At 32.0% G+C, this 14,807-nt stretch overlaps 1 protein-coding gene and 1 long non-coding RNA gene across 3 annotated transcripts in view; both read left to right on the top strand.

The window, feature by feature from the left end:
• Window positions 1–14,807, top strand: part of LOC114332030 (transient receptor potential-gamma protein) — a 673,697-nt gene that overhangs the window by 429,100 nt on the left and 229,790 nt on the right. For both annotated transcript variants that reach the window (XM_050644362.1, XM_050644358.1), the window contains exon 10: window positions 6,124–6,263. In XM_050644362.1, coding sequence (XP_050500319.1) covers window positions 6,124–6,263 — 140 coding nt within the window. The remainder of the gene's footprint in view (window positions 1–6,123; window positions 6,264–14,807) is intronic.
• LOC126880494 (uncharacterized) lies at window positions 8,058–9,129 on the top strand. The gene is made up of 3 exons (XR_007696607.1): window positions 8,058–8,513; window positions 8,570–8,779; window positions 8,842–9,129. It is a non-coding gene; the product is annotated as an uncharacterized LOC126880494 (long non-coding RNA).

The following is a 14,807-nucleotide window of genomic DNA, read 5'->3' as shown; positions in this document are numbered from 1 at the left end:
ACGTTAAGTTGACCGATAGAATATTATGTTTACTTGTATTACAGCTTCGGTGATGTATATACCTGGTGTACTAATACATATACATATTATGACGATTAGAAGTCTTTCAGCTCTTTGAATCGTTGTATCTTAAAAACAGTGCCTCTTAGGAAACAAACTATTAAGATATTTTTTATAGATAATTATCTAATCTACATTTTTTGTTAAAACTAATTTTACGATAAAACTTACCGTTTCGCTGAAAATCGCTAAAAACCATATTTGGTGACCTTTGACCCCGCGTAAATTTTTTAGCACGGTTCGGATTTATGAGAACTTTTTAGATTTCATTTATGATGGTATTTTGAACAATCCTGCCAATTTTCAGCTTGATGGTAATTATTGTAGCCTCACTCCTATTTTTGAGTCTAACTAGACCGGTCTAATAGCTATTTTCAATTCATCCTCGATAGGATTGAGATCTGGGCTGCATGCGAGCAATTCTAATGTTATCAATCCAACCTCTATTTAAGATATTTATGTGTGCGAGTCAATTAGTGTTGATTTTACAAAAAATTGTACAGCTTTTACAAGGGAAGAGATATTTGGGTAATTCCAAAAACAAAATCAGTGATGCCTCCGGGATAATTTGAAAGGACTATAAAAAAAATCAGCTTTTCAATTTTCAATCACAATTTTTTTAAGTTAGAAGAAAATACAACGATTCCATTCACCATTGACTTTATTTATTATTTTTAATAACTTATTTTTAAATAAAAACATTTAGTTAATAATAAACACTTAATATTTAATTTATTAAAAACACTACAACGCATAATTTATTTCTCTTCTTCTTCGGGTGCTATGTCCGTTTATCGAACGTTAGCGATCATGTTGGCTATCATAACTTTATTCGCAGCAGATCTGAAGAGCGATTCCGAATGTTACCAAACCATTGCCTCAAATTTTTTAACCAAGATGTTCTTCTTCTTCCTCGACTTCTTCTGCCTAATATTTTACCCTGCATAATTAGATGTAGAATGCTATATTTTTCCGGATGTCTACAGACATGGGCAAAATACTCGAGTTTTCTAGACTTTATCATTTTTACCAGTTCTCTGCCTTTCTTCATCCTGCTCAGAATAATATTATTACGCACCCTGTCCATCCAGCTTACTCTCAGTATTCTTCGATAGCACCATAATTCAAAGGATTCAACCATCTTAAGCATTCTTCCTGTTAAGGTCCATGACTCAACTCCGTAGAGAAGAACGGAAAATACGTAACACTTTAAAATTCTTGTCCTAAGACTCAAATTTATGTCATGACCGCATAGAATTTTCTTGTAAAGGAAAAATGCTGATTTGGCTTGAGCAATTCTGCAACGTATTTCGGTGGATGGATCCCAATTATCAGTGATTCTGCTTCCCAAGTATGTTATAGCTTCAACTCTCTTAAGTTGTACATCATTAACGTGAATTCCAGCATCGATGACATTATCCTTACTGACGACCATATATTTTGTTTTTTTGATGTTAAGGTGGAGACCATAATTACTGCACTGTGCTACCACAGAATCCAATAGATATTTATACATATTATATAAAGAAACTAAAACATAAATAATTTATCTAATTAGGTACCACTTATTTTATATGTCAAAAATAAACCGTGCTCTTTATATTTCAAAATTATAACTTATTATGTTCATTTTAGCTCAACACCGAAAGGTACAAATGGGTCTACTGATTAAGTAAAGTAAATTAAAGTAAATATTCATTTTAAGCCAAGCCCAACTGGACACGTCCCATCTTAAAAATGTCTATCTATATGATTTGTTCCCGTTATCTCGAAAATTCGAAATTCGACAGTTCGAAATTCGTAACACTTTTTTCTTTTTGACATGAAATTCAGACCAAATTCGGCGCTTTTCTACACACCCTGTGAAACATAATGGGGGGGGGGGTTCAAGAAAATTAAACTATTAAAGTAAATCAAATGACCCTTATATGCATCAGAAAAATATTAAATATGTAAAGGTAAAAAATAGATGCATTTATTGTTTGTCTGGAAGCTGGTGTTATTCCAATATATCAACAAAAATAGCCAAATACATAAATTAGAATGGAATAACAAGAGCTCTCAGAACAAACAATAACTTAAGCAAATATATTAAGAAAAACAAGAGCCAAAAGAGCTTACACAGTCGTGTATACAAACTTAAATGTGGTGACTGCCCAAAATGTACCTCGGTCAAACTGGTAGAACTTTTAACAAACGTATAGCAGAACACAACAGCGCTTTCAATAATAGAAAAACGGATTCTACGTGCGGGTTTTACCTTCTAGAACATAATCAGTCTTCTAATGACCAATTTTTTCAAATTCTCCATGTTCAAAATAAAGGCATTATAGCTTTATTAGAATCTATGGAAATTAATAAAATAAAAAGTAAGTACAAATATTATTTGAATGACCATCTTAGGACCAACTAAATGAACTCATAAGTAAAATCCATCAATTAATAGAAAAGGCATGGCAACAAGAAATAATGCCGAAAGAATGGTGTGGTATTATTATTGTACCAATACACAAGAAAGGAAAAAAGAAAATATGCATGAATTACAGAGGAATCTCACTAATCAACTCTACGTATAAAATATTGTCTTCGATATGATTAAAAATATTAGTATAAATACCATACGCCGAAGAAATAGTTGGTGACTACCAGTGTGGATTCAGGCCTGGCAGATCGACTATTGATCAAATATTTACAATAAGACAAATGCTTGAAAAGTATTGGGAATATAATCAGAACGTGCATCAGATCTTTATAGACTTCAAACAGGCTTATGATTCAATTAATCGTGCAACATTATGGAAGGTAATGATCGAGCTTGGCGTACCCATGAAACTAGCTGCGGTAACACAAGTGTGTGTAAGTAACTCCTTTGCACAAGTTAGAATAGGGGGGAAAATAAGACCAGTAAGGATCTGTTTTTAGGGGGATGTGAGAGGTGGCATTCAGATTTTTGCGGATAAAGTTAGGTGATAACTTCGTTAATAATAATTGATTTATGCTCCTTCTCAAATATGCCCGGAACATTAATAAAAAAAAATAAAATATTTAAAAATTTCAAAAAATTTCGTTTTTTTCTACTTTTTTTGATTATAACTTAAAAAATATTCATTTTAGAACAAAGCCCTATAGGAATAAAACAAAGATAATTAAATTTTCTATCAGATGTGATTGGTTAAAAATGTCTTAATTTATCACCCTTGCTTCAAAATAGCAATAAATATAAAATAAGGGGGCAAAACAAGCCTGTCCTTATTCAATGATTTTCCATCACTTAGGTTACACATGGAACCTTCCTAATTCGCTTAGAAAATTTTTGTAATGTGCTAAAACCGTACACCAAATGTCATTAAAATTGACTTACTAGATTTTGCATAATAATTTTGCAATCTAAACTTTTTTTAAAAAATTTAAAATTTTTAAAATCTTGCACAACAAAAACTAGAACATACAAAGATTTGTCAATTTTTTTACATATAAAGACGTACTCCACCTATCTAATGCACTTTCAGAATTGAGATCGGATTATTTAAGCAGCCTCAGCAATGTTTTAAAGTTATAAACAATTTTTTGGCTTATAAACAAATTAGTGCTGTGGCCAGGAGGGGGTGCTACGGGCTCCTTTATTTAGATGGACTTACCCAAGTTTTTTATGTATTTTGACCCGTAGAACACGAATTTTTTGGGTAACAGTTGATCCGGATGTCGATAAGATTGTTATAAACAAAAAATTCTGAAAAACTTATTCTGAGTAAAAAAGGTTTTTACAGGTTTTTTCGTAGGATGCATAGTTTTCGAGATAAACGCGGTGGAACTTTCACAAAATCGAGAAATTGCAATTTTTGAACACGAATAACGTTTGATTAAAAAATAAAATAGCAATTCTGCTACCGGTTTTAATTATTTGCATTGCTAAAAATTAAATTTTTTATTATTAAACAAAGCTATTTGTTTATAAGCCAAAAAATTGTTTATAAATTTAAAACATTGATGGGGCCCCTTAAATAATCCGATTTTAATTCTGTAAGATGTATTAGATAGGTAGAGCACCTCTTTATATGTAAAAAAATTAGCCAACTTCTAAATGGTCTACTTTTTGTTCAGAAAGATTTTAAAAAATTTGAACTTTTTTAAAAACATTTAGATTGCAAATTTATTATGCAAATTTTAATAGGTCGATTTTAATGAAATTTGGTAAACGATTTAAGTATGTTACAAAGAATTTCCTAAACGAATTACTAAGGTTCTAAGTGCCACCAAAGTGGTTAAAAAATATTGAATAACAATAGACTTATTTTACCCCCTTATTTTGTATTTATTATATTGCAGAAAAGGTAATACCTTAAGACATTTTTTACTAGTCGTATATCATACCAAATTCAATTATCTTTATTTTATTTCTCTACGACTTTGTTCCAAAACGAATCGTTTTAAAGTTATAAGCAAAGAAAGCAGAAAAAGATCGATGTTTTTCGAAATTTTTAAATATTTAATTTTTTTATTAATGTTCCGGGCATATTTGAGAAGGAGCATAAGTCAATTATTATTACTGAAGGTGTCACCTAACTTTATCTGCAAAAATCCGAATGCCACCTCTCACATCCAAAAATACACGTTTTTTCGCAGATCCTTACTGGTCTAAAAATATCAAAGGCTCTCTGCGTAAATTCTGGGCTGAAACACGGAGATCCGCTGTCCACATTGTTGTTTAACCTGGCCTTACAATATGTCATGCGAAAAATGTATCCAAAACTCGCCTTTGCCGATGACGTAGATGCAGTAGCACAATCAACATTAGAAATTAAGGATATTTTCTCGAGCTTTGAAGAAGCTGCATTAAACATCGATCTAAAAATAAATGAAGACAAAACAAAATACATGGTCGTCTCAAAACAAGAACGACGGCGAATAAGGCAAAACATTACTATAAACGATCAGAATTTCGAAGTGGTTAAAGAATTTGAATATCTAGGAGCAACAATCACAAACGACAACAAATTAGAGCGAGAAGTTGAATCGAGAATAATGGCAGGAAACAGATCTTTCTTTGCAATACAACATCTAATGAAGTCAAAACTTCTTTCACGAGGTGCAAAAATCCAGATATATAAAACCATAATATGACCAGCAGTCGCGTATGGAAGCGAAATATGGACGCTAACAAAAAGGGAAGTAAATAAATTGCTGGTGTGGGAACGTGAAATCCTTCGAATGATATATGGCCCTTGCAGAGACAGCGTGACAAACGAGTGGAAACGCAGATACAATAACGAGCTAGAGTCTCTATTCGGAAGAGAAAATCTAGTCAGATATATGAAGGCGAATAGACTCAGATTAACAGGGCATGTGATACGCAATAACGACAATCGCCTTATAAACAATGTGTTTTGAGAAAGGCCAGATGGAAGAAGGTCTGTAGGACGGCCTAGAAAAAGGTGGAAAGATGCAGTCAAAGAAGATCTAGAGAAAATGGGAGTGCGACAATGGGAATTAGTGGCACAGGACCGACAAACATGGAAGGCAATAATAAACGCGGCAAAGACTCGCAAAGAGTTGTAGAGCCATTGATGATGATCTTAGGACCAACAGCTTTGCCAACAACTTATTTAGTTAAAGACTTTAAGTGTAGAGGTATGATAAAAATACATCATTATAGAAAAGCACTTTGTCGAAACAGCGTGGTGATAAATTGTAATATAAATTTTGTGAAATTGTAGGAAACAAAAGTTTTCAGTGTTTTGTCCTTAGATATGCCAAAATTAAATCTCTAAAAATAGCAAAAAACCGACAGAATTTATCTAGCATAAAATCCTCTATAAATCCTGCAAAGTACTTGTCGTTTGCTAAACCTCAATGTAAGTATTTATATAATCTACTTAACGACGAGAATACAGCATCCTACCATAATGTATACAACTAAGCAAAAAATAATTTTCTTTCATGTTTTTCTCCAACATCCAGAATCCACATACACTTGTTTTTATTTCAGCATGTTTTTAATACGGGCCATAAGACAATTCCGAAATTTTTTCTCACGGGTGGTTAACTCGGACTTTTTCGTTTCAGGTCTGATATGGAGCGAAATAAAACAACTTTGGGATGTAGGCCTAGAGGAATACGTCAGAGATATGTGGAACGTGATAGACTTCATTACGAATTCGTTATACGTAGCAACAGTAGCCTTAAGGATTGTCTCTATATATCAGGTAAGTCAAAAGTTGGTTTTACAATAATTATCATTAATAAAGAGACATAAGATTCGGAAGAAGTATCACAATAGGGCTCATAAGATATTTTTACCTCAAAATTCTGTTTATATGAAATACAAAACCCTTCTGATATTTTTTATAATATACAGCTAGTTCCAAAAAAAACTGATACGACTCTTAAAGCGTATTTTTTAGAAAATTGAGCAGTGCACTTTCTTCTTCTTCTGCTTTTTGTTTTTGGTCTCGCTGCAAGGCAATTACCAGCACGATTTATAGGCGATCTTGATGTAGTCTGGCTCTAAGCCACATCAAAATCGCTGACTATGTTCTTGTAAAAAGCTTTTGATGAGGTGTGATATAATGAATATGACTTTAATTATATTTAATTTATTATATTTTGAAGGATAAATACTTATTATTTACATACTGTTACTGTCACTGCCAAATCTTAAAATTTGTCAGATAACTTCAACCTCAAAAAAATGGCTGTTTGTTTTTTAATTTTATTATTTGTCTGTCATAATCAATTTTTTTGGTGTGAATTTGATGGCTTTGGCCGAGCCAATTAGCCAGACATTTGTTATTTTAAAAACAAACAAATTTGATTTTTCAATCAGAGGAATTTTTTCTGTATTTCTAACTCTAAATACATAACAAACTAACATTATTATCTACAATTATCATCTAAATAATACTCTGTTTTGGTTGTTCATTTTTTTTTGTAAATTTTTTTTTTTTTATATTTTTTGTTGTATTTTTTGTATTGTTAATTTTTTTTTTTTATTATTTCTTTTTATTTTTTTTATTGTTATTTTTTATAATTTTTTTTTTACTACGCTAAGACGTAAACCTGATTCAACTTCGCGGAGGTTTACATCTTCTTAGTTTTTTTCCTTTTTTTGCTTTTTTTGCTTTTTCTGTTTTTTTTTATTTTCTTTTTCTCTTTTTTGTTCTTTTCTTTTTTCAACTATAATATACAATAATTACTTAAATCTACAAAGTTTAAAAAAAATAACAACAAAACAAACATGTTTGTTTTGTTTTAACAAACATGCCTGCTTTGTTTTAACAAAATTTCTTAAATACATGGTAAATTTTATTGCTACAATCTATATTTACAGTTTTTGATATGTTCGTAAATTGTTTTTAATATATTAATATCTTCGGAAAATATCAAATTGTTCAGGTAGACGGGAAGTGGATTTTTAATATATTAAGATTATCATAAAATTTGTTTATATTTACTGATTGATGTGAACATTCGAGGAGAATATGTAGTAGATCACCTTCTTTTCCACACTCACAGTTAGGTGACTCTGTGAGACCCAAACTGTACATATGAAGGGGGGTAAGAGCATGATTACATCTCAATCTCTTATAAAATGGCGATTTGAGACAGAATGAAACCATCTTTTAATGGTAATTTCAGGCTGCATTTGTTTGTAATTACTACCAGTTCTCGTGTTTCGATAATACCTTTGCCAATTTTCTTTTTGGTGTCGTCTACTAATAATATCAATATCCGAAATGGGTAGTAAGTTCATGGAAAGTTCTTCGCCTATTTCTAGGGCGGATTTGGCTAGCCTGTCTACTATTTCGTTACCCCTAATGCCTGCGTGTCCCTTTATCCATGATATAATGATGTTTTTTCCTAAATTTGCAATTTTATTATAAAGAGTCATAATTTCCAGTTCTATATGATTGAGTTGTTGGGACTTATGTACGTTAGTTAGTCTATCAACGACACTCTTAGGCCCGTATTTATAGTCGAGTCTCAAGACAGCGTCGATGCTCAAGACCGACCTTGAACCAAATTTGTGTTTTATAAAACGATCTCGAGACACGACGCTGTCTTGGGAAGTGCAAAATGACAGCCGAATCTCAAGTCATCGATCGACCTTCCTCAAGACCGCGATTCTAACCTAACTTTGTTTGTTATTGTTTGAATTTTGAATATTTTTAATTCAGTTCCAACATATATTTTTTGTTTTTCTAATTACAATAAAAATGTATGAAGAAGTAAAAGCATTTTTAGAGTTTATTGATAATATTGGAGAAGAAAATCGCCCGGGAAGTATACAAAAGCGATATATTCAAGATAAAAATATAATCTAAAATACAATGGAGTATTACAATATTGAAGTTCATCAGCGAATCAGCGCATTAACTTAAACAACAAAGGTTTTATGCTACTTATAGGAATATAACCAGTTTTTATGAGGAAGCCCACTTTCCAAAAATGTGCAGGTACTGTAAAGACACAATATGTTATTCAGGCTCTTATTATGTAAATGAATTTGTAGGTACTAGAAGAGAAATTACTGTTCAACTGAGAATTATGTATATTACTGTTCAACAACAAGTTTATCAAGTCATTCAATATTTGATCTAAGAGCATTAAGAGTGAAATTGTGAAATGGAAAGAAGTGAAATTCCAGGATTATTAATAGGAATAGATGACAGTAGTGGGTATGCATGCAGACACTATCTACTTACCCCAGTATTACAGCCAGGTATTTATTGATAATTGCTAAATAAATAGTAGGTTATTTAATAGACATAAATATCTTTTTAGGTAATGATCAAGAAAATAAGATATTTTTACCATAGTACTCATGTGAGAACAAGAAATGTAGAAAAGCTATTTGGAACCTGGAAAAGAGAGTTTCCTTTCTTCAACAAGGTCTACAAATCAAATTATATACATGTCTTGCAATAATATGTGCTACAGCAGTACCTTACAATCTAGGTAAATAATGATCTGGTGGTAAATAGACATGTTAATGATGTGGAACAATCTCTAAATTTTTGGTGACATTTTTTTCAACAATATTTTGCATGAGAATACATTATTGAATACCTACTCTTATTGTGTTTGATTTTTTTGTCTATTATTTCTCAAAATGTTATCATGATCATTGTTCGACAACCCTTTTTGTTCGAGTTTTGGTCTCTTGAGGAATACAGCTCCATTCCAATCTATTTCAGGATTTGTTCTTGCAATTTTTTATTTTTAAAATATCAATGTCTTATTCTATTTGTTCCTTATATCTAATCTATAGTCTTTCTCTCGTTATATGTCCAGCTGACATTTGTGTGTTTATTTTGGAAAGTATTTCATATGCTTCCATCCTTCCTCTTAGACTGTGGTCCTATTTTGATGAAAGTATATGGATCGTGGTATGCCCTGTATAGTTCAAAATTATATCTTCTCTGGTCTTCATATTTTAGATGCTATTTAGCCTGATTCTAGTGCTTTATCGTTGTTTCCAGTGCTTTATCAATTTATCATCATTTATTTTACCTACCTGTCTACTGCTACTCTACTATTGTACTTTCACCATATATTTTTGGAATATAAATATATAGTAACCTTCTGTCTTTCTCTTGTTCAACTGGAATTTGTTTATTTATTCTGAGAATACATTATTGAATCTGTATTATGTTAGATATATTTTTTATTTTATTTCTTAATATGTATTTTTTATATTTTATTTTAAAATAAATGAGTATGAGTTTCCCTCTTCTTAAATAAGTATTTATTTGACAAACCTTTCCTTACCAAATATAAAATTAATTACACATCTGGACCTCGGAGGTAAACTACACTATGTCATTTCGAGCAACTGTGTTTAGCATGTGTTTGCAACAAAGTTTAGAGCACTTAGGATGTTAATAAAAATCTGATATATCCCATAATTAGTTGAAAGACAATATGACTATATTTTAATGATAATATATAACCAATGTGTATAATCCAACTAATAAAAAAACACCATGTCGACATAGTGTAGATTACCTCCGAGGTCCAGGTGTGTAAACAGCAATACTGTGATGAGCACTCTAATAACCAGCAAAATAGCGCAAAACATATGTTGTGAAATAAAAAGAGATGTAAAATTATCTATAGGAACCTATAAATTTACATTACATAGTTTGTCACCTTTAGATGTGTGGCAGGAGTATGACAACTGTCACAGAGGTCTAAAGGTGGAAAATTATGTAATGTAATGTAAATTTATAGGTTCCTATTGATAATTGTACACCTCTACTAGTTTCATCTCCTTTTATTTCACAACATACTATATGTTTCCATCTTTTATGTCATTTTGCCAGTTAATAGCACGCTCATCACTGTATACCATTATTTATGCAGATGACATAGTCCTCTTAACAAGAAAAAAAGCTGAAGTTGTTTAGAAACTTGAGAGGTGAAGCAAGAAAATTGCATGTCTATAAATGAAACAAAAATAAAATATTAAGTGTATTGAAATGTGTGGAGAGATGAAACAGAATAAATTTTTCACACTAAAAACAGGAACAAAGGCATACAAAATTGAAAATATCAACAAATTCAAGTATTTAGGAGTGGCAATAATTGATAAATGGGAAGAAGAAATAGAAAAGATACTACTAAGAGTAAGCTAGTAAGCAGATCGATGGTATATGATTGAAGTCAAAAATGTATGTAGGACAACTATAATGCAAAAATGTATTATGAAGCAGTTATTTCAAGTGGCATTGTATGCTTGTGGCACTTGAAACAATGGGTGCGTTCGGACGACCGTAGTGGCTGGCTGTAAGCAGAAATCAGCTGAGTGGTTGTATCCAGCCGTGATAGGGAAAGCTTAGTAAATCTCTCAGCGGCTGACTTCCAGCGGTGACGTCTGACAGCTACTGCTGGCTCAGCTGTCCGAACGCACCCAATGAATATGAAAGATGAAATGAAAATAGACATAGTACTGGTAAGGGCTGGCAGTTCCGAGTTAGGACTGGCAAAAAATAATAGATATGGAAAGTCAGGTGGCTAGGTCAACATTACTTGAATGTAAGAGATTATTTTTGGAGGAAAAAAAAAGAAAGACCATGAAAAGAGTTGTTCGAAGCAGTAAGGAGATTAGGATGATATAGAAGTGTAGAATTGGAGGAGGAGCGTTAATGTCCAGTAGAAATGGATAGGCTATATTTACTTTTCTGCTGATATTTGGGTAAGATTGTTAATATTTTATATCAATATTGTTGTTGCTTGATAAAAATTCTTCTAATAATTTAATTTTATCTAACTCATTCAGACATACCTATATTTATACATTTTAGAGTAGATGTCTTTAAAACAATATCACCAATAGTTATGAGTTGCATTCCTGGGACGATTTTATTAAAATATAGTTAATTCGATTACATAAAATCAACTTTAACTCAATAATATCCATCACAAAAAATTTATAGCATGTGATCTGTCTTTAAGAATTTAAACATTAAATAAATTTAATTTAAAACTTAAATTGAGGCTTATTCCCATGAAAATAGTAATTGCATTTTATACAAGTACCACCTGTCATGGTTTCTTCTTTGTTGTTAGTCAGATGAAGAATATAAACATAGAAGAAAGCTTACACCATTAATAAAAAGGCAGGTAATATACCAGAGTTTTATTTGCTTTGCTTTCTCTCATAAGAAATAAATGATATCTCCCAGTGGTTTCGCTTAGAACTTTGAATATTTCATTAAACCCCATTACTCCCAACCAAGAATAAAGTAATATCACAGTATTCTGTTATACTGGGGTAATATCAAAGAATATATTTATACTTTCCTTTAATATGCAATCCTTTACCACAAAGAAAAGAAATCCTTTATCTCATAATGGAAAGAAATTATGAGAGGTCATTAACCTTTGAAAAAATAGCATGTAAGATTTAGAAAAAATAAAAATGTAAACTTTTAATCAATAAAATAAACTTTATTTAACTGAAAACATTTTAATCTATTTTCAAAAAACAAATTAAATATAAAAACATTGCAAAGATATTTAACTTGACGATTGACAGTTTTTAGTTGGTGTTCTATGTCAAAATTGCTTAAAATCCATAATTTTCCAGCCTCGAGATCAATCTTGGCCGAGATTAGCCGAAGACTCGTTTATAAAACAGAACGTGGTCTTGAGCTCGACGTTGCCGTAAGATCGTCTTGGCTGAGACCAATCTCGAGATCAGTCTTGAGTACTGACTATAAATACGGGGCTTAATGTCTGTAAATATTATGCAGCTATAGGGTTCGTTACCAAATATGTGTCTTAAAGCCAAAAGTATCGCTATCATTTCAGCGGTGTATATCGATGATTCACAAGGCAATTTGAATAATTTTTTAAATTCACTTTGAATATTGATTATTGCACATCCTACTTTGTTTTGTACTTTGGATCCATCTGTATAGTCATAATCAATATAATATAATATCAGACCAATCATACACTGGTCAAAATGATCAAATCTTACTAAGAGTCGTATCAGTTTTTTTAGGAACCAGCTGTACATATAATTTGTTTTACACTATTTTTCTGTCTACTTTTATGTTCTTTTCTATGTTGCTTATAAATATCTGTCTTATATTTTACTTCAGTCTTTTACGTTACATTTATTATGGTTTAGTCGCCGATTGTAAATTGTAAAATAATGTTGTCTGAACCGAAATGCAGTTTTATTTAATATAGATAAAAAGGAACCTGATCCCAATCATCCGACCTATTTTGGTTAGTTTCAATTACTGCATTGATAACTCAAGAAATATTGGCCAGAAAATTTGTGAATTAAGGTGAACCGCCTCTGATGTTAAGACACATCATTTTATTACTACCCGTTTTACTACTATCCCTATTTATCTGTATAGAATTGATAAGCGTGTAAAAATCATAAAACGTAGTTTTATGTTATTATAAAACTTAGTTTTATTTAGTTGAAATATAGCTAGTCTGAAATATGTAAAATTTTATAATAAAGAACTAACGCAAATTCTACTCTAATGATGCATTTAAGACAACAAGTACAAGCAATTAAGAATTTCAGCTATCTAAAAAATACATAAAGATAAAAACTTTTAAAGTTGTCACGCCTACATTGCTAACAGAGGTGCAAAGTTGGAAAACTATTCGAACTTTCTGAGTGAGTTTCGAAACACATGTGCCCTCTTGAAACTATGTGGTAAAGTTAAACTAATTTGTTGTTGTAGAGCGCACTCTACAGCATAAATATTGTAACAAAATAATTATTGACCTACCCTCGTATACCAGCTCCCGTCTCGGGACAGACAGAACACTATCGATGTTTCGAGATACGCCGATGCAGCGCCGATGACGTCCAAGCGGTCGAGTCACATGGACATAGCTGGAGATATATAGATATTTCTGGAATATCTGTATCGCATATATAAATAGGACATATTTGTAAATAGAGTTAGGTATAAGATAAATTCGTCTGTAACTTATATAAATAAAGTCGTATATAAATTACGAACCGCTGGTTTTATTGTAATTAGAAGTAATTACACTAATCACGCTACAGTTGGTGTCGGTGTTCGGTTAACTTAGTGCGATATAAATAAGTGAATTACAGAGAGACTTTAAAAGACTTTTGAACTTTATTCGTCGGGAATAACCGGAGTGCGTTAATTGTTCGGTATTCGGAAAGACTTTAAAAGACTTTTGGACTTTATTCGTCGGGAATAGTTAAAGTGCGTTGATTGTTCGGTATTCGGAAAGACTTTTAAAAGACATTTTGGAAAGTACGTGTGTGCCGACCAAAGATGTTGCTACGAGAACTTACAGTAAAACAGCTCCGTGAACAGCTCGAGGAACGGGATCTGGACAGCAGTGGGCTCAAGATAGTTCTACAAGCACGACTCGAGGAAGTCCTAACGAAGAACGGAGATGATCCAGAGACGTTCCACTTCCAGTCAGCAGAACAAGCAATCTTATCGAAATTAAAAACTGTTTCTGAAACGATTGATGATACTTCTAAGATAAGCAACGAGAAATTTGAAAGTGTTTCTCAAAAGATCGATGAAACTTCTAGACAGAACAACGAGAAATTTGAAAGTGTTTCTCAAAAGATCGATGAAACTTCTAGAAAAAGCGACGAGAAACTTGAAGAAGTTAGTAGAAAAAGCGACGAGAAATTCGAAAATGTTGCTAAAAGATTCAATGAGACTTCTCAAATAATTAAAGAGGTCTGTAGGCAAAACAACGAAAAACTAGAAGAAGTTTGTAAACAGAACAATGAGAAATTTGAAGAAGTTTCTAGAACATTCGATAAGATGCAGAAAAGTGTAGAGACCGTAGAAGAAAAGATCAAACAGCTAGAGAGCAGGATAACCGATACAAAAGTACAACCATCAGTTAATGCAGCAACGTTAGATCCTTTAGTGAAAGATGAACTACCGAGAGACGAAACGTCGCATAATATGAGATTCAAATTACCACCATTTGATGGAAAGTCCTCTTGGTCCATATATCTTAGACAGTTTGAAGCTATTGCGACCGCCAATCATTGGACCGAACAAGAAAAGGCTGTTTCCCTGACTGCTGCTTTACGAGGTGATGCTGCAGATATATTAAGGTCAATTCCCAAGGGTCAAGAAAATTGTTACCAGACCTTGTTCACTCGTCTAGAAAAACGCTATGGAGATGCCCATCTACAACAAGTATACAAAGCACAACTGCGAAGTAGAAGTCAACGAGCAAGTGAGAATCTGCAAGAATTTGAA

Source organism: Diabrotica virgifera, chromosome 1, assembly GCF_917563875.1.
Source record: "Diabrotica virgifera virgifera chromosome 1, PGI_DIABVI_V3a".
Taxonomy (NCBI): domain Eukaryota; kingdom Metazoa; phylum Arthropoda; class Insecta; order Coleoptera; family Chrysomelidae; genus Diabrotica; species Diabrotica virgifera.
Note: the sequence above shows the minus strand (reverse complement) of the source record. Positions and strands in the feature narration are given on the sequence as shown.